A 26,690-nucleotide genomic window follows, 5' to 3' on the forward strand; every position below is an offset into this window, starting at 1 on the left:
AGATTTTTGTAATTTTTCGTAATAAAATATTTCTCAAAAAATCACAAATATTGTTTTAAAGCTTGAATAGTTTTCTATCATAGAAATAACTAATAAACATGCAGTCCACCTTATTAATGGTTTTTGTCACTGACGCCTCCTTATCCTACCTCCAAGTAAAATAAGTCATACCCATAGATATAGAAATTCTTCGCTGACATCCTATATCTATAGTCATACCAGATGTAACTATAAACAAGTACCGCCTAAGGACTAAGTTAGAACGCCACATGTAAGTACCGTTTTTAAAATTCAGAAGTAGCAGACGAGCATGCAGTCCACCTGATGGTAAGTGGCTACTGCCGCCCATGGACATCTGTGATCAACCCCTGATAGGATTAGATATTTCTAAATGAGGTTGGTCACAGATACGCCGCTACCCCTGAGGACTAAGCTAAGCCTCGGATAAGTATGTCTCCCTTACCTCACCTTTCAAACCGGAACACAGCAGCGCCTAACACTGCTGTTATAAGGCAGAAATAGGTGTGACGGTGGTGCCGCCAGAGTCGAACCACAACGGGTTCTACCACCTTCAAATCTCCTCCTTCAAACCTCCTACAACGCCTCTCACACCAAAATTACAAACAACTCTAGTTCTAAGGGGCGCAACGTAATATATGGATTTTGAAATCCATCACCGTCCATAGACATCGAAATAGTGAATTCAGTTTTCTGTACTGGGTGTTTATATATAGTCCGCGCCAAACTGCTAGTCCGCTCTGAAGTTGTTACGAGCAGTACCCTTACCATGCGTTTTCAAAAAATCCCACAATTTTACGTTACGTTTACTCAATCCATTATTCTGTTACGATTACTTCAGTAGACTGAGTAAACGTAACAATAAGTAAGTGCTCAAGTCTTTTTATCTGCCTCACATGTTCGCAAAAAAGAGAGACAAAACATAAAGTGCCATTTTGTCAATTTAGACATTTAATACTGACACTATAGTTCTAATACAATCCGCTAGGGGCGCTGATTGGAAAGGGTATGGGCGAATACATAAACAAATACCAAAACACTCATATATGTCAAAACGTAAAAACTCATGGTAAGGGTACTGATCATAGACATCGAAATAGTGAATTCAGTTTTCTGTTCTGGATCTTTGTGTATAGTCTGCGCCAAAATGCTAGTCCGCTCTAAAGATGTTGCGAGCAGGTGTATTCATACAATTTGCTATGGCGACGCGATTCATTTCTTTATTCAGAGCGGATCAGCAGTTTTACGCGGACTATATATTATGTATTTGTGTTTCCGTGACACCGACAGAGATTCTTTAGGTTTGATTAAAAATCGATATTTTTAAACATTTATATATTTATCTTTTTAGTTCTATTTAATAATAATCTAGTAATCGAATAATTAACTAAATTAACACTGACGTAAAATACACAGTATCTCGCTAATTACAATCTCTAATAATTAATTTAATTAATAATAACATCAAATACACACTTTCTCTCTTATAAGCTTTTGTAGTAATTATTTAGCGTAATATTCTTATCGTACTACTATCGTAGTACTATTCAACCCTTTGTTAAAACAATAGCAGAACTTGTTTAAGTGTGGGTGCGTGTCGCTCACACACATTGGTTCATCTCCGTAACTGAAATAAAGATTAAAATGTTATTTTTTTCGGTTCCGTACCCAAATGGTAACGATGGAACCCTATTACTAAGCCTCCGCTGTCTGTCTGTCTGTCTGTCACAGGGCTCTATCTTTTTAACCGACTTCAAAAAGGAGGTGGTTATCAATTCGGCCGGTATCTTTTTTTTTCTATGTATGTACAAGTAGTAAGTAAAAAATAATTGAAATAAATGTTGGTTTAGTTCATATTTCTGAAGTCGGCGCTCATATTAGACATGCTGTTTACATCGTTACGCAACGAAATATATAGAGCGCCGACTTCAGAAAAATGTACTAATCCAACATTTATTTCAATTATTTTTTACTTTGTAGTGACATAGAAGTCGGTTGTATTTTTCTGTTAAAAAATTTTTGTACCCTTATAGATACGAGTAGCCACTTATGGTTTTCTTATTTCTTTTTATTATATATGTATAAGAAATAAATACTATGATGATTATATTATTTCCTACTTTTCTATAATATAATAGATGCAAATGACGGTAAGTCTTCACTATCACGGATATCTGTATCAATTTAAAATGAGATTGAAATCCTACCTGAGGTAGACAACGGATACATTAAATATAGCCTTGCAATAAGTCTGCCACATTCATTGCAACCCCTCAAAACTAAGTTGAAACGCTTCATACCGTTCTTTACCATACCCTTCAAACCAGAGCACAGCAGCGCTTAACATAAAATGGCCATAAAACAAAAATATACATATTATATGTTATACAGAAATATACAATAATAATATTATACTTACGCAGATATTCTCAAAATATCCTCCGCTGATAATGCAAGTCGATTCTCTCTTGGATAAAACTTCATTGTACCCTCAAACACAGCTCGACCGGGCGTCATGACAATCTATAATTACAATATCGATGGGTCCTATGTATATGGGCCAAAATGCAAAATTACAACTTTACAGGAGAGGCTTCCAAACTTTAAATTAAGTATAACTTCAAATTGATAAAACTGAAATTTAAGAATCTTTGCTTGTTTGCTAAGAGAACTATCCTCCTCATTTATACTATAGTATTTATATAGTTTTTTTTTTACGTCACATTGGCCCTTGTACGTTCGTTTTTGTTATAATTATTTTTCTTTAAAAACACCCTAAAAGGGCCAATGAGTCATATTGACCTTTATACGCGTATTACTCTAATTAGCATCGAGTATATATTTTTTTTATTATTTCTTACCCATAAAATTTGAAGTAATTACAAAGGTTATCATCGCTTTTTTCTATAACATCGTCGTTTTCATAACCTAAATCGTTTTTCTGTGCACTGTTATTTTCATTTCTCAATGCCAAATTCACTAAATTCCGACTTCTACACAACTTAGCGCGATAATTGGATGCCATATTTTGCTTATTAAACTAAATTGTAACCCAAAAACAACAATTACATTTTGTATTCGTCACAGTGCGGCAGTTGCTCCGTTCAACGTGTAAGTGTCAAATTAGCTGATTGGTCCAAACCATAGAAAAAACGCGCGGGACGGGGAGTTCCCGGGGCCAAATTGTTAGTTTGGCCCATATACACAGGACCCATCGATATATAACATTAATTATAATATTGAAGTAGCAGACGAGCATAATGTCCATCATTATCATCATCAACCCATTACTGTTCCACTGCTGGGCCTCCTCTCCTCTCAGAATGAGAAGAATTAGGCCATAGTCCACCGCGATGGCCAAGTGCATATTGGTAGACTTCACAAACCTTTGAAAACTTTTTTTGAGATTTCGTAGGTTTTCCGGTTTCCCATGATTTTTTCCTTCACGTTTAAGCAAGTGATAATTAATTTCTAATACGGACATAACTTTGAAAAATCAGAAGTACGTGCCTGGGATTTGAACCTTGGACCCCTCGATCTGTTGAGCCTAGTTTCTTAACCACTAGGCTACCACTGCTGTAATGCTTTACCTTAGCCTGATAGTATTCACTGTCAGGTTTCACCAGATGCGAAGTGGTGACAAAGTCTGCGAACAGTCCCTCCTCCTCCATACCTCGTCTAAATCTCAACACATCCTCATTGGTACCCTGACGTAGCACCCAGTCTATTGATGTGAGAGTTCTTCGCACACAGAGATGGCTGTAAGAAGTGATCGGGGTAACCAGAGTAGTTACCGTGGTAGAGCCCGCGCCAAACTCCTAGTCCGCTCTGAATATGGAAACGAGTCGCGTCGCAACAGCAAATTGTAGATATTAACAGGTCGAGGACAGCGCAGCGCAGCTAGTGTGCCCTTTGTTGCTACGGAGTATATGCTTGTAGTTGTGTTCGACCGCATTGGCTCTCGAACTACACCTGCGCGCAACAACTTCAGAGCGGACTTGAAGTTTAACGCGGAGTATACCGTGGTAAAAGAGGTGACGATGGCAATCACGTGTTCTTATATACATTTGGTCTTCCGAACCAACTTTTACAATGCCCAATGAAATTTTATGAATATTGGTAAAAACGTGGGTGCTTTATTTTACTATGTAACTGGTAGCAGTTGCGTGACCACGTGACCACGCCGCGACCACGATCTATGCAAGTGGGTCGAAATATCGGCAATAAAGAAATTAAAAAACCGCATATCGTTAGTACCCGTCAACTAGTAAAATGACTTTAGATAGTTTTAGTCTAAAATTATACGGGAGCTATAAAATGAGATGTTTAAAATGTTTTGTTTTTTTTTTTACAGCAAATCAAAATAAAGCCAACCCGATAGTAATAACAAATACAGCTAGTTTTAGACGGGTGTAATTGTGTAATCAATGACAAATAGGGCTCAATTATACCTAAAGTAGGCCACAGATGTGTTGCTACACCTCTCAACTAAGGTACATTGTCTGGTATAATTGTTGTCTAACCAAAACGCAGCAGTGTTTAACACTATTGTTATAAGGCAAAAATGGGTATGGTGACGTATGCTTAGTGTCTACTCCCATTTATAGATATTTTCGTCGATCGTCGTTCGATATTTATATCTGAGATAGGAATCAGGCCATAAATGTTACCCATGTACACCATCCACCCCGGGTTGCACTTCGGGAGTGCTTAACTTTTGCAGTTTGCTTTACGGTCTTACGAATTTTCGATCAGGCCACGTGTCCTGACACGAATTTAACATTCTTTACACATCACAAAAAGTGCACAACGCCACTAAAGAAGTTTTCACTTCAAAAATATACTTAACAGTACAACAGGTCATTTATGTTCTAATTCTATCGCTGTATCCAGTACTCCAGGTGATAATAGCAAGATACAACAGTGTATGGCCGAGTGCCAAGGCGCGCCGGATCGATTCAACGGATTGTTGGCAGCGAGCTATTCGAGGATTGTGTCGTGTTGCGACTATGGGCTATTATCTATTACATATTGCTAAGTTCAATTTAATTAAATTGGTAGATTTAAATAACTTTAGAAATGACATTTAGTACACATTTTTGTCATTTGTTACAAAAAAATATCCAACGCCATACGTATCGATTTATATAAAGGTTACATTTATTAAAACATTGATACAACAAGTTATCTATGTTCTAATTCTATCGCTGTATCCAGTAATCCAGGTGATAATAGCAAGATACAACAGTGTATGGCCGAGCGCCAAGGCTCGCCGGATCGATTCAACGGATTGTTGGCAGCGAGCTATTCGAGGATTGTGTCGTGTTGCGACTACGGAATATTGTCTATTACCTATTGCTTAAGTTCATTTTAATTGATTAAGAAGATTTAAATAACTTTATACATGACATTTAGTAATCATTTTTACAAATTTTACGAAAAAAATATTTAACGCCTTGCATATTACCTATTTGTTACATTTCCTTTCACTACAATATAAATAGGTTAAAATAACCCTATAAATGACATTTATATACATTTTCACTTTTTACTTTGTCAATTGTTATCAAAATATTCAACACCATACCCGTTGGTTTATAAAAGGGTTATATTTAATATGGTCTAAGATCCGAAGCTAAATCGAACTGGACCGAGCTGATAATAGAATGAAACTCATTTTATAATGAAATTAGTACATTGGGTAATACATTAAAAATGGGTTTGCTAAAAAAATCCTGGACAGGATAATTTTAATTATTTTTTGAAAAATTAAAATTTAATTGAAAATTAAATTTTGCAACATCAAGATAATAAGAAAATTCTATTCTGAGTGAATGTTAAAAACATACAGAATGTGCAGGCTTTGGGTTGCCTATTATTTACGTGGACGAACTACTGGGTGGTCAGGTATAAACAAGTATTTTGCTGTCAACTACTTTCACTCATGATGATAATAGATAAAATTTTATATCAGTAGAAGCGCTGTTTTATTGTGAACACGTTGATATAGGGTTGTCTGCAAAATGAAAATTAATTTTTCAAAAAATAATTATAATTATCCTGTCCAGGATTTTTTTAGCAAACCCATTTTTAATGTATTACCCAATGTACTAATTTCGTTATAAAATGAGTTTCATTCTATTATCAGCTCGGTCCAGTTCGATTTAGCTTCGGATCTTCTACTAATAGAACATTGATACGAGTAAAACAAGTTATCTATGTTCTAATTCTATCGCTGTATCCAGTTCTCCAGGTGATAATAGCAAGATACAACAGTGTATGGCCGAGTGCCAAGGCGCGCCGGATCGATTCAACGGATTGTTGGCAGCGAGCTATTCGAGGATTGTGTCGTGTTGCATCTACGGGCTATTGTCTATTACCTATAGTCTTTATTACAGTACTTAAGGTGTAGTTGCTGTCATCTGGATATTGGGTAAATTCTAGCTATTTCTAGATAGGGCCAAAAATGAAATGTAAGATAAAGTTTTTTTGAGTGCGTCTTTTACCTTTATTATTTATTACAGTACCTACCTACAGTTCTTATTTGATAATTAAAGGTATATTAGATTTATTTCGGGACATAAAAACAATAAAAAAAAATGATTTTATCATTTAAAAAAATGTTGTGCGATTTCTATACTTCTATACCTACTAATATTATAAAGAGGAAAACTTTGTTTGTTTGTTTGTTTGTTTGATTGTAATGAATAGGCTCAAAAACTTCTCGACCGATTTTAAAAATTCTTTCACCATTCGACTACATTATCCACGAGTAACATAGGCTATATTTTATATGAAATATATTTGATAAATAGATTTTGAGGCGGTACAAAGTTTACCGGTTCAGCTAGTATTTCATAAAGAGAGAGGCTTCTTTTGAAAGGCCCCTGGGAACCCATTAAAGTGAGACACTACACTAACACTATCATTTAGACACTAGAGTTACCCATTGGATATTGAATTATTTTCATAATCAAAATTACTTGCAGCTACTTAACCAAAGCTTATAAAAATTAGGCATGAATACATTTTAATACAAGGCAAACCATAACAATGTGAACGTCTTAAAAATTTTATTAAATTATTTTTATTAAATCATCAATCAAAGCCCAAACAAGACCCAGTAAATCCAGATCGCTTCGAATTAACTTTCAACCTAATCCAATTATAAAAAGCGCTGACTAAACGCGTCAACAGTGCTTCACAAGTTCCCAAACATTGCCTTAACAAACAAACTTTGGGAAACTCTGCATTATTTGAAAACTTCAATTCTTTAGCTCATTAGTCAGCTTCAACAAGAACACTTGTTCGGAATAAGTCCGCTAATTTATCTAGCCATAGAAATAAACATATACATAAATAGGCTTCTATATATTGAAAATAATTTATAGGCAGTTTTTTCTATTTATAATACAGGAGTAGTAGACGAGAATGCAGTCCGTCTGATGGTAAGTGGCTACTGCCGTCCATGGACATCTATAATCAACCACAAATAAGATTAGGTTCCTACCTGAGGTCAGCCACAGATGCGCCGCTACCCCTGAGGATTAAGCTGGAATACCTTAGAAGTATGTCTCCCTTACCACACCCTTCAAACCAGAACACATCAACACTTTAAGACGTTGATATAAATATAGATACGAAAGTGATGCCTTCAGATAACCACATTTAACTTACCTTACTTCTTGAATGATACTATTGATTGCATCTGCTAAATACTTGGCCGATCTCTTGTATAGGGGATCGGTAACAGACACATTATTCCACTTGGTACAAACACACCAGTGGTTGAGTATTGAGGCCTGCCCACACGAGCGAGAATTTGGGATCTGGAGACAAAGATATCCTCATTTCATATTAGACGTTATCAATCCATTACTGTCCCACTGGACACAGGTCTCCTCTCAGTATGAGAAGGATAAGGCCATAGTCCACTGCGCTGGCCAAGGGCGTGTTGGTAGACTTCACATACCTATGATAACTTTTTTGAAGATCTATTGATGATTGAAGAAAGGTATGTAAGTTTCCTCACAATGGTTTCACAGTTAAAGCAAGTGCACGCCGTCCGAAAGTACCGAAAGTCCGAAGGAATGGTAACACAGATGTGCTACCATGGTAACACAGATGTGTTACCATTCCTGAAGACCAAAATGTTAGTCTCATATGTAAAGAACCTTCCACCGAACCGCAAGAACTGATTCACGGTATAAATAGGTAAGGTTGGTCCCTCCCTATATAATGATGCTTCTACCGCCTATCAATGTACACATTTAAATTAGGGAATAGGGAAAATATCGACAAGCATGAGAGATCTAAATGAAGTTCTCAAACGTGTGCAAATTGCGCCAATTACCATCCGTACATTGTTAGCGCTGTGGTCTATATCATTAACTCATCTCTTTCTTTAGGAGATCGGAACCAGACGTAATGAGAGGTAGGGATGTGAAAAATTATGGATTTATATAATAATCTATTTTTTGTACAAATCGATTTTTAATAATCGATTTAAAAAAATCGTGACAACTTTTTTACGCCATTCGATTTGGAATTCTGTTCCAAAAGTCAATGTATAATCTATATGTCATTGATAATCGTATTTTTTACTAATCGATTTATTATACAAAAATATAATTCGATTATCAATTAATCGATTTTTTACTGGTCACATCCCTAATGAGAGCTTGATGATGCATCTGATGGAACACGATAAAAGGATTGCCCTCAGGCCAGCGCTCGAATATCGCTTAATAAAGACCATTCGCACTAATTGTCAAAGGGAAAGTTGCAGGAACCGATCCGGCAACTGCACTAGCAGACCAGCTGCTTTTTATCATCGGCATTTTATGCCTACAAACGAGCTGTATTGCGTTACGACTACTGTCTGAATAACATATAGTTTTTATAATATAGAAGTAGTAAATGAGAATGCAGTCCACCTGATGGTATGTGGCTACTGCCGCTTATAGGCTAATAAAATAATAATATGTAAAAATTTTAATTTATTTTTGAACCTCACTGCTTCGGAAGTTCTTAATGAAAAAAATCAGTGAAAAGAAGTTAAAAATATTAAATTTGGGATAATCGAATAAATGGAGAACTATGTCCGTATACATCCTTATAATCTACGAGTATGTAATCTTATTTTCAAAACAAGCACATCATTTACCTGAAAACCCACCTTCAACCCTCAATTAGCAAAGAACTTTACTTACATGATGCAACAAACTCATTCCTCTTGGTAAATCCGACCCTGCAACTGTGAAATCATTCGCTAATTTCTTCAATCCCATAGCATCCAGAATCGTGGTATGGACATCAAAGGGAGTGGTCAAAACATCGACATTTGCTCTCAAAACTGACAGAGCCTCAGGACGTCTTTCTGTTAACGTCTCTGGTAAAACTATCGCCATTAGTGGGAGACGCTCTTCGATCTTACCTTGGTACGTCTCGCGGATTGGTGAAAATCTAAAATTTAAAAACATTTCTGTATTTATTTTACTACCATGATAATTTGTGTGGTCATCAATGTCGTTATTTTAAAATTTTACTTTTTAGTTACTATTATCACTATAATCCCTGTGGCCTAAACGGTCTGACGGATTTTAAGGTATCGTTGGAACAGCTTAAATTCGTCTAAATTGTGAATGAGGCTTGATTTTTATGAAGTCGGGTTTGTTTATTGTTATAATAATTCTGTAATTGCTTTTGCTATCATCACAAGCAAAATATCTTTTTAACCTGTGATACAACGTTCAAAGGTTTCAGATGAATTACTTTTGATTCATGTATTATATTGAGTTTAACTTCGCACCTGGACCCATGATCTCCCATGACTATTAGCAGAGTATCCTTCAGTTTCCCTGAATCTTTCAGTTCCTTCAGGTATTTCGCAAAATCCTCATCAGCGGTACTGATCATGTTGAAGTCGTTATGTGATATGTCCGATATGAAGTTGAAGGCAAACTTTTTTCCTTCGATATCCATGAACTGCAAATATTTAAAAAAGAGAATTTGTTTTAAAATGTCTCAGAAATCAACAGATGTTGCCTGTACGTTATGTATTAATAAGGTAAGGTAAAGCAAACTGTTTGTGGTAGTATATTTCGGCAGTTTAGAACCGTTATAGAATAGAATATTTATAACATATTGTTGAACCACCTATAAGAACTTTGGATTGAACAGGCATTCTGAAAAGTCGCTTACAAATACATTGCTGATCTTGAGGACTGAATTTGGGATATTACCAAAAAGTAAGTACCACCTTAGGTGTAACCATAATCAACCACCTAAAAATGGCATGGCAATAAATCCTCGTGAAATACGACAAAAGTACTACTAAGTAAAATTCACAATTACATACGATTCCTGGCATCGAAACTCAGCCAAACAAACAGATTCGCATTCCCAGAACCCCTTATGCCCTTTGTACCCATGTTGTAGCCCATGATGGTCTATCCTGACATAGCTATGAATATTAAGAGCCATGTATATTTTTCACTTCACCTGTCTCGTAAGATTCAGCATCATCATATACCGTGGCACGGCACCAACACAATATCTAGACTGTGAACCACTCCACCACTTAGCACCGTACGAAGTCTCCTCTAGAAAGAAGGCCCGAAGGTAGTGGTCTGCGGGACAACTGCTGAAGCCGTTGTAGCGCAACTGAAAGGAACCAATCCAGGGCATATCCTCGAAGTAGGCTGTGTGGTAGCTGGAATAGAAATGGTAATAATATAAATCTTCGTCAACTAATTGTTGTCTGACAAAGCAAAAAAAAAAATTCAAATCAAACACCCAAAAGATATAAAAAAAATATTTAAAAAAAGGTTTTGTAGCAATATGTTAAATATTGGATGTTTTGTCCCTTTTTATCTCGAATGATAAGAACAATAGTTGGCAAAAAGAAGATTCGCTTTACTTAAAATAAAAAGAGAAACTTAAACACTTTATCTTGTCTTTACTAAAAACAGATTAAGTCTACCTTAAGATCTGTCACAGATTTGTTGCACCAATTGATTATTACATAGAAATTGTAGTGTACCTATGTTTCCCTTTCCACACCCTCCAAACTAAATTTTACCAGGAGTTATTCACAAAAATGTAACACATAAAATGGAGATAAAAATTTACCCATCTTCCTTCGCCGTGTGGAATATAAACAGTTTTGGATCCAGAAACTTCCCCTTAGCGAACTTCTTCCTGGCATCAGGATGTTCGAGTTCCGATCTACCTGAGAGAAGAGGATACAGCGTTGTTGGGGTGCCGTCTCCAAGAATATGGAATCTACGAAATAAAAATGAACTGCTATATCTTTTAGTATTTTGCCGTTGTTTTGCTTCATCATAAACCTAGCGTATTACTGACCTATTCTTGAATTGGAAAATATAATGTAAATAACTACGATCTATTCTAAATTGACTGGAATCATTACAGAGAATTCTAAACTACGTAAAAGTCCTCTCAACTTGTTCACCATTACGTCATAACTCATAAATAAATAAATGATAATAATCTACGCATACGTCTTCAAAGTACATTATAACTTTAGTGCCTTGGATGAGACTACGTTACGATGAAGTTTAAAGATTACTGCAATCTTTTGAACTAATACAATATAATTATGCATGAAGCTTATGAACATAAGAGCGCTAGTAATAAGATAGAAATCGGTGTTGCAGGCCGTTAAAAACCATGGGAAGTCTTGCTAAATTGGTTAATATACTGCTATAATATTGAAATAGGCACATCATTGAAAGAATTGCGATCGATACATGAATAAATCTACTATTAACGCACCCTTTCAACACGGTAGCCTGTAACTCCTCAGTCAGAACTTGATAACTCTTGGGCATCCTGCGTATGAAGCCGTTACGAGAGGTGGAGTCAAAACCCAGGATCAAAACGTTCAAAGAGCCTTCTCTGCCCGGAGGAACGACTGTAGTGACCGGTCGGAAGCCAGACTTGTATCCAAACCATCTTGAGGATACGAGACCTAGGCTGAAATGAATAAAAGATAGAAAGATGTAGAAAAGATAGAAAGTGTAGAAAGAATGAAAGGAACATTTATTTCGTCATGTACTACACTTGTCATTACAATAATGTTAACTTTAATAATGTTATGCCTTTTTAATAAAAAGCTGCAAAATTACTAGTCAACAAGATTCCCTAATTATTCAACAACGAAATCTAACCTAACCTAACCTAAAAATTGCTTAAAGACATGTTTTATTTCGAATTTTTCACACATTAGTAATAAAAAATATCTTTGCGCTAAATATTTTTTGTAAGTTTTGTGTTTTTAGATATTTTGTATACATTAATAAATAAATAAACATATTTCTTAACTAACGTGAACGTGTTTTACGAATATCACGAACCCATGCACAATTGCACACAGACCAAAGCAAAATCAAAATTTCTCATTAGTAATCTTCAAACTTCAATCGATAGTAGGTATAGAACATTGCAATTCTCACAGGAATTAGGTCGAAGTCCTGATCACCTAATTATACCGTGACTATAACATTTATCACTCGGCTAATGGCATCCTGCGGGAACTATTCGTATCTTTTCGGCAGCAAATGTCTTCCCGAATTGACTTTTCCTTGCAATCGGGAGAAATTACTTTGTTGATATACATTTTAACGGTTCTAATTTATTTTCTTATGGGATTACTAGCTGACTAGTATTGTCATTGTTGTCTTAAAGAGTTTCGGGTTTGATTCTCGAATAAGCAATTTTCAAATTAGATTTTTTTTCGTCATGTGGGTCTGGGTGCTTTTTTTTATTTATACCTAAAGCCTTACCACAGATTAATAAATTTTCTACAATAAATACCTACTTAGCAATCACTGAAAATAAATAATGATTTCCTACATTTTATCAAGTAGACTCTTAAAACATAAGTATGTGCCTAATGGTTTTTTTTTTTTAAAGGTCTATAACCTCTGGGATTTATCTCGAAGAAGATAATATTGTATCTTTGAAGTATTTATTATTAATCATTACGTATAAGGTTACAATTCCATATATTATTATTTAATCAACGAATGCAATAGGTATTCATAAAATCTATAAGTTAATTCCAAAATTCTAAATGTAACGTTAGACATTTACCTACCTACCTAATTTCTACAAATAGATTATAATTAAGTTATTATTATAGCTAGGTAATTATATTTTCTACAATTAAATATAAATAGGTTATTATAATTCTATCAGACTTGTATGATTCTATATAATTTCTTATTGCGCAGACAGCGTTATACGTTGTATATCTTACATTGCCATCTATCGGAAACTTAGTGAACTACATTGTACGCTACATCACAAAACTCTAAGAGAAGCATTTATTTACAACAATACACGATAGATGGCATTGTTTTCTATTTCATATAAACCAAAAAAAATAAAAAATCTTACCCATTTTTATCAAATCCAGAGCAAGATACTTTAACAGAATCACTTCTATTCAAATAATATTTTTGTTCTCCAATAACTTTAATTGGAGCGCCAATAGTGTGTTTTTGATCATTCACATAAACAATGTCCTTATAAATGCAAACAATATTACGATATTTCTCGATAATTTCTTTAGTCACTTGGCATTCCGATTTCTGTAATTAGTATAATTTAATTTAATTAATTGTTTATTTCAAGTAACAAAGTCTTTTTATTTTTAATAACAATTAATATTTTAAGTTACATTACAATTTTATATGTAGAAAACTGCAATGAGAAATAAATCTACAGTCTACTCTATTGCTTATCATCTCCAGGATGCTGTTGGAGTTATCCCGGACACGGTACATCAGGGATATGCATCTTTTTCTCATTATGGTGTAAAAACAGTTTACATCACATCCCTGACGCACTACAGTACAGTAACTTTTGACTTATAATACATATAAGTCAAAAGACAAATAATAAGACAAAATTACAAAAGGGCTAGTAAACAGATGTTTTTATACCACAAATGAATATTTAGAAATAAGTAAAATTGACATACAAATTTAATATATATTTTTAAGCTATTTGAACAATAATAAATTTTAATAAATTCATTGTAAAAATGACATTATTTTTGTAAGAATATAATGTTAATTTGCACACCCTATAAAGGTAGAATAAGAGACGATGTAATTTATAAATTAAGATCATTTTATGTACCTTATTCTTATGTAAATAAAGAAATTGAAATTAAAATTGAAAATTAAAATTGATAGTCCCATCAGCATCCTGAAACCATTGTAATTTTTAATTTCTTCCATTTAGTATAAAATGTATACAACATAAACTTATTTATAAGATTATTTTATGGTGAAATATTGTTAAATACTTCGATGTCTATCTTAGATATGGAGACGCATATATTCCGTAAAAAATATCAATAGATATCTTAATTACTTAGAACACACAAACATTTTTTTATATCGGGTTTAGGTAATATTCGATGATAATTATATTTAAGCGGTTATTTCTTCAACGCTTTAATTTTGTACACAACAAACATTTTAATAGTACATTTGTGAGAAAAAAAGTGTTTTTAAAAACAACCTTTTTGGCACAGACCTATATCTAAACTTTTTGGTATTATTAAAAAATAAACCATCATTATGGCAGTGCATGAAAAGTAATTTGTCCGCCATATTTTATTACAACGCCGTCAATAATTAAATCATGCATTTTTATCCAAGCGAAACGTGTAGATACGCAAAATTTCAGTTCAATTTTAAATTTCGTTGCAATATAGATACTCCTAACAAGAAAATGTAACCAGTTTTGAGAATTAAATTTGTTGCGTAAATAAAGTGTTGCCACGTCTCCGTGCTGAAATGACCCCAAATTGTTTGAAATACTTATTTATTTATTTCGTAAATTACGTTGTATTTGTTACTTATACTCACATTTTCTCTAAAAATGTTTTTAATTTATCAAGATTTCAAAAAATAACTCTTAATTCAGCGTTTTGTAATTTCATCCAATTTCAAGACGGTAAGTATCTTTCTATTTTACTTATCAAAGTCTTACAAACGAACTAACAAGCTAAGTAAAAAGCGCTTATAAAAACTTGACAACTTAAAGACTTACATAGCAATTAACCCAGTCCACTCCCTCACACACAACCTTCGGCATGTCCTGGTTGAACCTCGTCGCCTCTGCGGAGAAAGGATCCAGGGTCGGGAACTCGCAGCCTGTCCCAAGCTGGTTGGTCTCCATGCTGTCTTGCAGCTTCTTTTGTATGATTCTGTTGAGAATTGTACCTAACTACCTAAAAGTGCTAAGCAGTGATAGCTTATTTGTCTCCCAATCGACTAGTCCGAGGTTCGAATCCCAGGAAAGTGTGCGTATTAAAAATTATCACTTGCTTTAACGGTGACAGAAAACATCGTGAGGTAAAGGAAAAGTGAATACCTACGAGTAAGAGATCTTCAAAAAAATTCTCAAAGAAAAGGGGAGTCAATAAGCACTATAGTGTACGATGGACTGTGGCCTTATCCGACTCATTCTAAGAGAGAGACCCGTGCCCGGCAGTGAGACAATAATGTATTGATTATAATGATGAAATAGTGAGGACTAAGTTAGAAAGCTTCGGAAATGTATGTCTCCCTTACCACACCCTTCAAACCAGAACACAGCAGCGCTTAACACTGCTATTATTAAGCGCAAATTAGTACGGCAGTAACCCCCGAATCGAATCACAACAGTTCTACCACCTTCAAAACTATCACTTCAAAAATTGTTTATAACGTGCTTTTGTTCAATAAGAATCTTTAAATCTTAAAACTTTCAGAATAATCTTGCCTGAATGATACAGCGCGCTCCGGCACCACGGTGTAGTCCAAAAGTAGCAGCAAATAGAGGCTGGTGGCACAGAACGTAAGGAAACACACACACACGTACAGCTGGTACCGTCTGTTGCGGTGCTGCAACCTCTTCAAGATCAGTGATAACTGGGAAAGGATGTAAAAAAATCTTGGATTTAAAAGAATAAAACTATTTCTTCGTCCATTTTTTTTTCTTCCCGCGCAAAATACAACTCGAACACGAAGACCGTTCCTTTCCTTTTTTATGCTAACTCATACAATCGTACCTGCCAGTAACTATATAAATAAAAACTTAGTAAGTATTATAAAACAACATACAACACATCATGAAAATACAAAATAGCTTATTAAAATAATACTAATAATAAAATATTTTGAATAGATTTCTAACAGATTATATTTCATCCGTTTCGGAGACAGTCTTACGCCCTCAGAGTATAAAATAATAATTACTCTGAATAACATAATTATTAATAGTCAATCTACCCATTGTTTGAGTAACCAAAGATCGACACTTGACATAGTCGTCATACGCTCGTCACTGAAAATCAATCTATCCTATTTTTGTCTGCCAAAGATCCAAATTTGATAAGGTTTTGTGTGAAGAAATTGTCAAATATGAATCTTTGGTAGAGAAAACTTTAGATAGATTAATAATTTGGGCATTTGTTCGTTACTATTTTAAAGACTAAGTTAGATCCTCTAGCTATTACAAGTGTATCTGCCTTACTCTTGCCTCTTAGCATACGAAATGAATAAGGACAATGAATTAATTATTTAGAAAATTACCTTCCAGAAAATCGACACAAATCTCCACTTAACTTCCATGGTCAGACTTTTATTTTACAACTATACCTACTGTTTTAATAGAAACAATTATATTATAAGGACCATAATTGACATAATAATGACAGAAGCCATTTACTTTATTATTATTTTTTATTTTAGTTCATTTTCAGCCAGGACCTATAATGGACTCTATTCAAGCAGATCATCCTCGAGAAGCTATTTCATTTTTTTTTTATTTTAATCACCCGGCTTTGAATGATTTTGTTACAACACCTTTCGAACTAAAATACAACAGCGCTTAACACTGCTGTTATTAGGTAGAAATAGGTGTTGCGGTGGTGCTGCCGGAGTCGAACCACAGAGGGTTCTACCACCTTCAAGGCACCTTAAGGCTTCAAATAATGATCATAGATTGACCCACAGACCTGTTTCTAATTTAGATATCTAATAATAATTAGATACAGGTCTGTAATTTGACCACAGGAGTTGTCACACTGGATTCGCCTGAATTGAAGGGAACTACCACACACAAAAGTGGTAAGTAATTGGTAAAGTATAAAATTGAAATGATTTAAATTATCTACATAGGGTTGAGAGTATTTATTTATATTAATGAATTTGATTTGATGTATTAATTATATATATGGGAGTAGAGGTTCGAAATTTATGTGATGACCTCACAACGATAAGTCATAAGTACACAAAATATTTATTACGATATAAGATAAGATAAAATTAATATGTGCCATGTAATTTATAATAAAGATATAATTTAAAATAGATAAAATATTTTCTAAGCCGTAAAAAAGATAATAGAAATCTTCGAATTTATTATATTAACTCTATCTATATTAATTGAGTGGTAATTTTTGATAAGATAAAATAAAAAAGAAGTACTATGTGTAAACAGAATAACAATTTTATGTAGCTACGAAAAACATAACAATATGTAGAAACATAACAAGAAAACCAGTTTTGTGTTTGTATCTTTATGAAGCATTTAGATTTATGCCGATTTCGGCCGAGTAACTCGGCGAACAGTGACGAATATGTAACGGCAACGCGAGTACATACAGGCGGCAAATGAACCTCCTCCCGAGGTATTCCGCTATGACACGAGGTGCTTCAAGAGAGGTCCAAAAAAGGCCTAAAGGTTAATTATACATGTAAATAATATTCTTGATCCGCGCTGTGAAAACTATCGAAGGACCTACCTAGTTTATTTACAAATGCGTACTTATTATTTGTCTATACTCGGCGAATATCTAAACGTCACATTTACAAATTGCAGATCTCAATTTTGAAAAAAAAAATTGTCGTCAAAACAGAATTTAATCTTCAAAGCATGGCACTTCATTGTACTTTAATTTCACAATCAAATCCGATACAGCATAAATAGGCTCATTATTATTATTAAAAGTTAACGCTTTTAACTTATTTATACCAGCTACTTTATCAAGAACATACTTGTACTTATTATAAACAAAAACACCCATGTTAGAACACACATAAGCTTTTGAATGGATATCGGTTGCTATGGCATCTACTATATGTCTTTCGTGAATGTTTACAGCTCTGGTACCTAGCTTTACTCTGAACAACTTTTTGTTCTCGACAAAGAAGATATTATTGTCATTATCTAGTATTAAATTGTCCACCGCATATCCTTGTAATTCTTGAACTAATGTTGCGTAGCCATCTTCAAATATATACGCTTCTCTTTTCGCATTGGTGAAATATAAAACATCCTTATAGTGCATATTTATAATATTATCTTGGATTGGTAGTCTTTCGGGAATCATTTTGTCGTTTATCTTAAAAAGACCGTCGGAACTTCCCACGAATATCTTATTCGTAGCCTGATCAATAGCTATTGATGTAGCATTACGTATACCATCTATGACAGTAGCTGTATACGTATCTAAGTTAAGGTAAGCGAGCGATCTTGTCGGCCTATCGGAGATTTGGTCAAAGGTGAAATAAACTCTGTTATCATTACGATTGTAGAGTAAATTATGTAGTCTGTTCACGCCATCTTTTATTATGTTCACGCTGTAGTATTTGTCATCGAAGTATATACCGCGACATCTCTTGTCCGCTGATGTTAGTAGAAATAACAGTGGGAAGATTATCAGAGGCTTCATCTGTAATTCTGAAAATTAAAAATAGTACTATTAAGGATATTTTCTTAATAAATAATCGAGTGACTTGTGATAGGTGGTAGAATTTTACGTTTATTTGCGGCTTCACCACCCACAGATCAATTTTTGCTGTACATATAGCAGCAATATAGGTACAAGTAAATATTTTTCAAACGTAAATTAAGTTCCCGGTAATAAATTATAATAAAATGTACAGAATAATTTGCTATTGTAATTTTTTCCTTTCTCTTAAGAAAATCTAATAGCACATTTTTAAAGTTTTGAGCTATTTAACATCAAGTAAAAGAAAAATCTAAGAGTCCACATAAATAATCGTAATAAATAGTTCGAATGAAGTATCTACAATTTTTAATTGAAAGTTACCTGGTTACTTATATATGGTATAGATATGAATACAAAAACTTGAAACTTAAAGCTTCCTTTACCACGATCTTCGGAACTAAGTCAAAATATCGATATAATGGAACAAAAACACTTACATCATCACTTATTCCTTACATAGTAAATTATGACGATATTAAAAATCTGACTTACTTAAACACAGGGAACATAAAACGTCAGTAACACACAGCTGAGAGGCTCCCACTGAACGTGCTTCATAGTTTCTAGGGCGAAAGGTCAAACGCCTTGACTCCACTTTATCGTCATTGTTTCCTTTGTAGATTGTTTTTGATTACTTATAATTAGGCCTAATGATAATGATAGTTGGCCCCATAGTTTTGTATGACACTCATTAAATAAAAAAAATATATTCGAACCTAAACTAATAAAAAAAAATGTTTATTATGTCAAAATAACAGCGTTTTACTAAATAGATTGTTATGAAAGTGTGCGGTGTTTAAGAAAACATCAATTTTATTCCAATTTTTTTAGTCTGTTTCAGCTAATCTTCAAAGCGACTGGACTGATTCTGATCGGGGCTTTCACAGTCAGTTATCTGAATGTTATAAGGCGTAATTTAGTCTAGTGTTATGTTGAAAAAATAACAAGGGTTTGGCGCAAAAATGTCATCAAATATCCGCTTTGAAGAGTATGGTAATGGAGACATACGTATCCGCTGCTTGCCAACTTAGTCCTAAGAGTAGCTCTGACTAATGAGAACAAATATAATCTTATGTGGTTGATCACAGGTATATAGAGGACAGTAGAGTAGTAGTAGTCTATAGAGGACAGTAGCCAGTAAAACTCCCGAGCTACTATCAAACTAAAACATAAACATTTTTATATCTTAAATGTATATAGGTAAGACTTATTTTGTTCCAACATGGTTTTAAAAGTGAATTCGGCTATTAGTTAAATATTTGTAGATGGACGAGACGTTTTTTTAAACGTGCAAACTAGTAAACGAATATTCTATTTTAATTTCGTTTAAATAAGAAGAATCATTCATCCAGCAGTAAGTCATCGTAGTCGACTAGTCGTAGTAGGAATTATGTGGTAATCACAGAAAACAACACTTGCTATGTCTAACTTTACGCACACTCCACACTGCGTGCACTTAATTAACATCAACGTGTTTTTAATTTATATATTCAGTACTCAATTAAATGACATATCATAAGTTCAATCATTAAGTTATTGAGGTTACAGCGTGTTCCAAAGAATATATAGACCCTAAACACCTTCCTGACTCGGCCCCATTATACAAGAACGCTACACAAAAAAATGATATAAAATTGGATACAATATTTTCCCAGTAAACAGCGTTATTTGTTCGGCCAAGACATCTGGCAACAATTTCGTTATGTCCTTGTCATCGACAATACAGCTGTCAGCTTCAGCTAATAGTCCAATATTGAATATTGACAATTAGTGATTTTTCCAGTAAAGATTGATTTTAAATCGATTTATATTGGAATTCGAATAGAACCATATTGAAGCCAAGAAGGTTCATCTCTTTCCATTTCGATTCCGATCAATCTTTTTCGATTACTATTTGCCATGGGAATATGCGAATAAAATCTCGTGCTTATGACCTAGAAATTAGTAAACGAAATGCAAAATTCAAAAGTAGAAAGTTTATACGTACATAACTATAATATACCTAATCAGAAAAAAACTAAAGTCGATTTTCTGGCATGATAAATTCAGTGTTTGGTATCGATTATATATTATCGATGTTCTGTCTCTTTTCAAACCGATTTTTGAATTAATCTATGTCACGTCCATCCCTAGTTGACAATGATGATAATGACCAGACGTATTGTGAACTATTGTGTATGTATCATAGAGTATTATAATATACATGTTAGTATGTATATGGTATATGTTGTACAGTTCACACCGTTGTACTAAATTGTTTAATGTGTGCATGGATTTAAAATTACGAATTTTATTAAAATAAATCAAATTATTCGCACCGCGCATATGTTAACGATTTATATTGCTGATTACTTGGTGCACGATTATAATTTATAATTCAGTGTCGTTTGTGGCAGTGTTTTGTGTTACTGTCAGTAAAAGTGCGCTGCGGTATTTTATTTTTATACCATGTAAGTACTTTGATTCAAATTCCGAATGTTCCTTCCATATTTATAGAAAAAAAACTTGTTTATTTATTTGATTTAGATAAGACACTTGTATTGAATACATATTTCAACTTTATATATATTTTAATAATTATTTTTAGCTTAAGACACTTACCACTATGTTATAAATAGAAAAACGTGGAATTATTACTTAGAATATTATTTATTCTTCATAATCACATTAATTTATCTTTAAAATAGTGTGTTTAAATAGAGAATAGATGACATATGGTTAATCTTTATCTTTTAATCTTCATTGAGTTTATCTATCAAATTCTATTATAATCGATATTTTATCAGATGTTCGCGCACATGGCGTATTATTTCCAAAAACTCGAATATTCAAGGATACTAAGATGTAAATGATTAAATATATTATTGTATTAAATATATATTGTATTGTAATTATATAATATAGGTACCATTTTGTGCATGAAATATATGTGATTATACAACATTCATGCTAAAAAAAGTAGTTTGTAAAGAAAATTTTGCATAGCTTAGACAGAAAGTTAAAAATAAAAGAACTTTAGAACATCCACATAAATACATCTGATCACTGGTGAGTCAAATAAACATTATGGTAAGGAAATGTTCCATTTGGAGATATTAACTGAATCAGAGCGAGAGCCATACAACCATTTAGCACTTTTATTCATATTACTGAAGTGGCAAATGACCATGCTGTCCACCTGATGAAAAGTTGTAACTGTCATCTAAGGAAATCTGGTCTCAAGTGGTCCTCAAGTGGAGTCTAATCCCTAGACAGGATTAGACTCCACTTGAAGTAAGTTATTTATTTGTAGCTACTTCTGAGAAATAAGTTAGAACATCTCATCTTTCTAACTACATGCTAGAAAAATTTAAGTATTTCTGATGGACCTTTCCAGTTGAGATTGTGCTCTGGTAGGGTAGAAGCATATAAAGAAAATATTGTTACTGATATTTTCTCTTCTTGAACTCTATATAGTTAAGCCTATGTACGCTTATACTAAATAAATACATTTCATTACAGCTTAAAAAGTCACAGTGAAACAAATTTAATTGGAAGTAATAAAATCATTAATCATCATCATCATCAACCCATTACTGTCCCACTGCTGTGCACGGGTCTCCTCTCAGAGTGAGAAGAATTAGGCCATAGTTCACCGCGCAAGTTACCGTTTAGGAAGTAATAATTAATTTTGAATACACACATAGCTTCGAAAAATCAGAGGTGTGTGCCTGGGATTTGAACCTCGGACCTCTCGATCGAGAGGCTGAGTTTATTTAACCACTTGTCTATCCCTGCTTTTTAAATCATGAATGGTCATTACAAATCAACCATTGTAATATTTAAACCAGTTGTAGTATTTATTATGAAGGCCATGACTAAAATATTATAAGTAAATACAATGACACAATGCTCATACAATAACCATTAAAACAGCTTTTAAACTATTATTCTTTAAATGTAAATCACTTCAATGTTAAATAATTTATTGAATTTATATTAATAATGAATTAATATTACCTTAGTGACAGCATTTTTTCTTTGTTTTTTACAATATAGGAGTAGCAGACGAGCATGCAGTCCACCTGATGGTAAGTGGCTACTGCCACCCATGGATATCTGTGATCAATCCTTTATAGGATTACATATTCCTACCTGAAGTCGGCCACAGATGCGCAGCTACTCTTGAGGACTAAGCAGGAACACCTCGGAAAAGTATGTCTCCCATACCACACCCCTCAAACTCAAACCACAAAGGGTTCTACCACCTTCTTGTATATTATGAATAGATTAAAATTGCAAGTGACACCCATTATAATTATTTTTTGATTATGAGCCCTATGTACTCCTAGATGTTCAGGCTATACACCAAAATTTAACTTTTTTTAACCTCATTTGTGGAAATTAAAGCCGCACTTATCAAAACATATAGAAAAATATGAATTTGTTGTTCAAGGTCTGACATATTCATTTAAAGTCCGTCCGTCTAACAATTCCATGCCTGACAAATTCAAAACATGGCCTTATAATTAATGAAGTATGTGTTGCTCTTATACTCTTGAATATAGTAGCATCTGCATTACAGCTATGGGGCAAAAATTGCCATCAAAATCATATTTAATACTCCTTTTACAATATTTGTGGTGGAATAATATGAATTTGTTTACCACAGTATGCGCCTGACATTTCAATGTATAGATATGGACATGGTCCTTAATTTAAATATAGTTAAAGATTTTCTCCTGTTTTCGAGTATGGCAGTATAAGTATTGGTAGTTTGGATAAGAAATAGCCATCGAAATCATAGATAAACTATGTTTCTTCCTCATATATTCCTCAGTTATTTCTGTGAATTTGTTTGCGTTGTATTTATAGCTTATGCATAATGAATAGAATGTTGTCATTTTCCTTATGTTAAGAATATATTATTTCATAATATGAATGTGCCTTTTAAATTTCCTTTGTAGGTATTTCTATTTTCAACATGTGTTTGAATAGTTTAAGGTTGCATTACCTGTTCTTTGACTTCAGAGGCAACTTCGTCACAAATGTTTCTACCTTATAACAGTGTTAAGTGCTGCTGTGTTTTAGTTTGTGGTTAGTACTTATGCTGGGCAATCTATCTTTGCCCTTAGGCATAGCAATACATCTGTGGCGAACGTTAGGTAGCACTATAATCATTTTGAAGGTGGTAGAACCGTTTGTGGTTCGACTCCAGCAGCACCACCATTACATAGGTGTGATGGTGATGCTATGAAATAGGGTTCTGCCTAACAATGACTTTAAGCGTTGCTGTGTTCTGGTTTGAAGGGTGTGGTAAGGAAGACATATTTTTCCGAGGCGTTCCAGCTTAGTCCTCAGGGGTAGCGGCGCTTGTGTGGCCGACTGCAGGTTGGAATATCTAATCCTATCTTGGGTTGATTACAGAAGTCCATACGCTGCAGTAGCCACTTACCATCAGGTGGACTGCACGCTTATTTGTTACTTTTGTAAATTAATTATAAACAAAATAAAATTTGCTTATCAATTCAGTATAAATCATCATCATCCATCATAAACCTATTACTGCCGCGGTCCTGAGCACAGGTCTCTCATCAAACTTACATTTTAAATTTATCTATGAGGATGAATTGCGCATAATATATTTCATATATATAAACACATAGAAAAGTCAGTTTCATAGGTTTCTTACAATGTTTTCCTTGTTTCATAATATGAGTGATAATGTGTAATATGAACATGACATTGGAAAACCTGAGATATGAATCAAATGTACAAATTCTATGAATCACCACACCGGTTACTACTTTATAACGATAAAGTAAGGCACCTGCTCGGTAGAGATGAAAGTGGTAGAATCCCATGTGGTTTGACTCCGGAGGCACCACCGTCTCACCTATTTCTGCCTAACAGCAGTGTTGAATACAGCTGTTTTGAAATAAACCTTTCAAAACAGCTGTATTCAACATATGAAGGTGGTAGAACCCTTTGTGGTTCGACTCCGGCGGCACCACCGCCACACCTATTTCTACCTAATAACAGCAGTCTTAAGCGCTGCTGCGTTCCGGTTTGAAGGGTGTGGTAAGGGAGACATACTTTTCCGAGGCGTTCCAGCTTAGTCCTCAGGGGTAGCGGCGCATCTGTGGCCGACCTCAGACAGGAATATCTAATCCTGTCTGGGATTGATTACAGATGTCCATGGGCGGCAGTAGCCACTTACCATCAGGTGGACTGCATGCTCGTCTGCTACTCCTATATTATAAAAAATAAAAAAAAATATCCATAAGGTAGACATATTTATCCAGGCCTAGATAGCCTAGTGATTGAAACTCTACCTCTCGATCAAGGGGCCTCGAGGTTCAAATCCCTCTGCAACTCTGCACCTGAGGCATGCATCTCTGATATTTAAGTGAAGGAAAATATCATGAGGAAACCTGTATATCTGAGAGTTTTAAAAAAAAGATTTAAAATATGTCAAAGGTATGTGAAGTCAACCAATACGCACTTGTCCAGCGCGGTGGACTATGATCTAATCCTTCTCATTATGAGAGACCCGTGCCCAGCAGTGGGAGAGCAATGGGTTAGTAACGACTTACCCAAGGCGATTAAATTTAAGCCTTACGGGTAGCAACGCTGCTGTGGTCGACTTCAAGTGGGACTTTAATTAACCGACTTCAAAAAGGAGGTGGTTATCAATTCGGCCGGTATCTTTTTTTTTTTATGTATGTACACGAATTACTCCGCCGTTAGTGGACCGATTTTAATAATTATTTTTTATTGTATAGAGACGAGCTGGAAGTTGGTCCCATTTAAATATGGTTAGGATCCATCGATGGGTTCTGGAGAAAATGAGGGGAACTCCTCCACCCATGTAAATATAACAGCCATAATTTCGCCGTTTATGAACCTATTTTATGCCTTTAATTTCGTGTGTATACAATATAATATAATTTTGCTCATATTAGACACGCTGTTTACATCGTTATCTAACGAAATATATTGAGCGCCGACTTCAGAAATATGTACTAAACCAACATTTATTTGAATTATTTTTTACTTTGTAGTGACATAGAAGTCGGTTGTATTTTTTGTTATTTTTTTTTATATTTGGGGTGATGGGATCATATTTGGGGATGATATATGGCGGCAGTAGCCACTTACCGTCGGGTAGAGGGCATATTCATTTGTTAATCCTTTAATATAGAAAAGTGTTTAATGCTGCTGTTATAACAATATTCTGTTTTTGAAATAAGGTCGTATTTCTTCTTAAAACATAAAATTATAGTTGTTTAAAAACTAAATACCACGCTAAAATCGTTATCCTGACGATCCTGATGAGGAGAATGGGACAAAATTATTAAAATCATCTATTGTTTTTATAAGTGTTATATATTTATATTTGTTTTTGATAAGTGTTCAAAATTTTAAATTAATCGTACCGTTCGAAGAAGGTAAAAATCGAGATCAAAGAATCTGTTACATACATACATACATACAGGTAAAGCTAATAAAAGGCCATGCAACTCGTATAGTAAAACTAAAACACAACTTGCCGTTGTCTCTTAACCGTTGCAACCCTATGATTTATTTACATCTTTCAGAACTTTTTGAAGGAACTTATGCTGGTTTATTACAATGTTTCCTTTCAACAAGCTGTAATTAATTTGCAATTGTGTCTTCGCAGTCTTCATTTATATCCGTGCGAGTCAGAAGAATTTATACTGATAGTGGCTGTTCACTCCTCTTATTCACTTATCACAAAATGATCCCCTCACATTTCTTTATCGCTGTTTTAAAATCACACATTTTTAAACATGCTACCAATAAATCCAATCTTTATCTTCGAGATAAGCCATAAGCACTAGCGTGT

General features: G+C 34.1%; 3 protein-coding genes across 10 annotated transcripts in view; 1 reads left to right on the top strand and 2 right to left on the bottom strand.

Annotated features, from left to right (window-relative positions):
- Nucleotides 1–1,392: 1,392 nt before the first annotated feature.
- LOC140745739 (uncharacterized) lies at nucleotides 1,393–15,265 on the bottom strand. Its single transcript, XM_073077632.1, has 11 exons — nucleotides 15,112–15,265; nucleotides 13,444–13,637; nucleotides 11,818–12,018; nucleotides 11,152–11,304; nucleotides 10,522–10,732; nucleotides 9,830–10,005; nucleotides 9,231–9,483; nucleotides 7,696–7,847; nucleotides 3,609–3,777; nucleotides 2,438–2,541; nucleotides 1,393–1,645 (listed from the first exon to the last, which is right to left on the bottom strand). The coding sequence occupies exons 1-11, from the start codon at nucleotides 15,238–15,240 to the stop codon at nucleotides 1,540–1,542; spliced, it is 1,848 nt and encodes a 615-aa protein (XP_072933733.1). The 5' UTR covers nucleotides 15,241–15,265; the 3' UTR covers nucleotides 1,393–1,539.
- Nucleotides 15,266–15,806: 541 nt separating this feature from the next.
- LOC140745776 (ommochrome-binding protein) lies at nucleotides 15,807–19,490 on the bottom strand. Its single transcript, XM_073077672.1, has 3 exons — nucleotides 19,334–19,490; nucleotides 16,638–18,789; nucleotides 15,807–15,974 (listed from the first exon to the last, which is right to left on the bottom strand). The coding sequence occupies exon 2, from the start codon at nucleotides 18,779–18,781 to the stop codon at nucleotides 17,969–17,971; it is 813 nt and encodes a 270-aa protein (XP_072933773.1). The 5' UTR covers nucleotides 18,782–18,789; nucleotides 19,334–19,490; the 3' UTR covers nucleotides 15,807–15,974; nucleotides 16,638–17,968.
- Nucleotides 19,491–21,071: 1,581 nt separating this feature from the next.
- Nucleotides 21,072–26,690, top strand: part of LOC140745777 (uncharacterized) — a 35,587-nt gene continuing 29,968 nt past the window's right edge. For all 8 annotated transcript variants that reach the window (XM_073077673.1, XM_073077674.1, XM_073077675.1 and 5 more), the window contains exon 1: nucleotides 21,072–21,291. The gene's annotated coding sequence lies outside the window, so the exon portion shown is untranslated. The remainder of the gene's footprint in view (nucleotides 21,292–26,690) is intronic.

The sequence above is a fragment of the Epargyreus clarus genome, unplaced genomic scaffold, assembly GCF_041222505.1.
Source record: "Epargyreus clarus isolate Ecla_fem2 unplaced genomic scaffold, WU_Ecla_fem_2.2 ptg000011l, whole genome shotgun sequence".
In the NCBI taxonomy this organism is placed as follows: domain Eukaryota; kingdom Metazoa; phylum Arthropoda; class Insecta; order Lepidoptera; family Hesperiidae; genus Epargyreus; species Epargyreus clarus.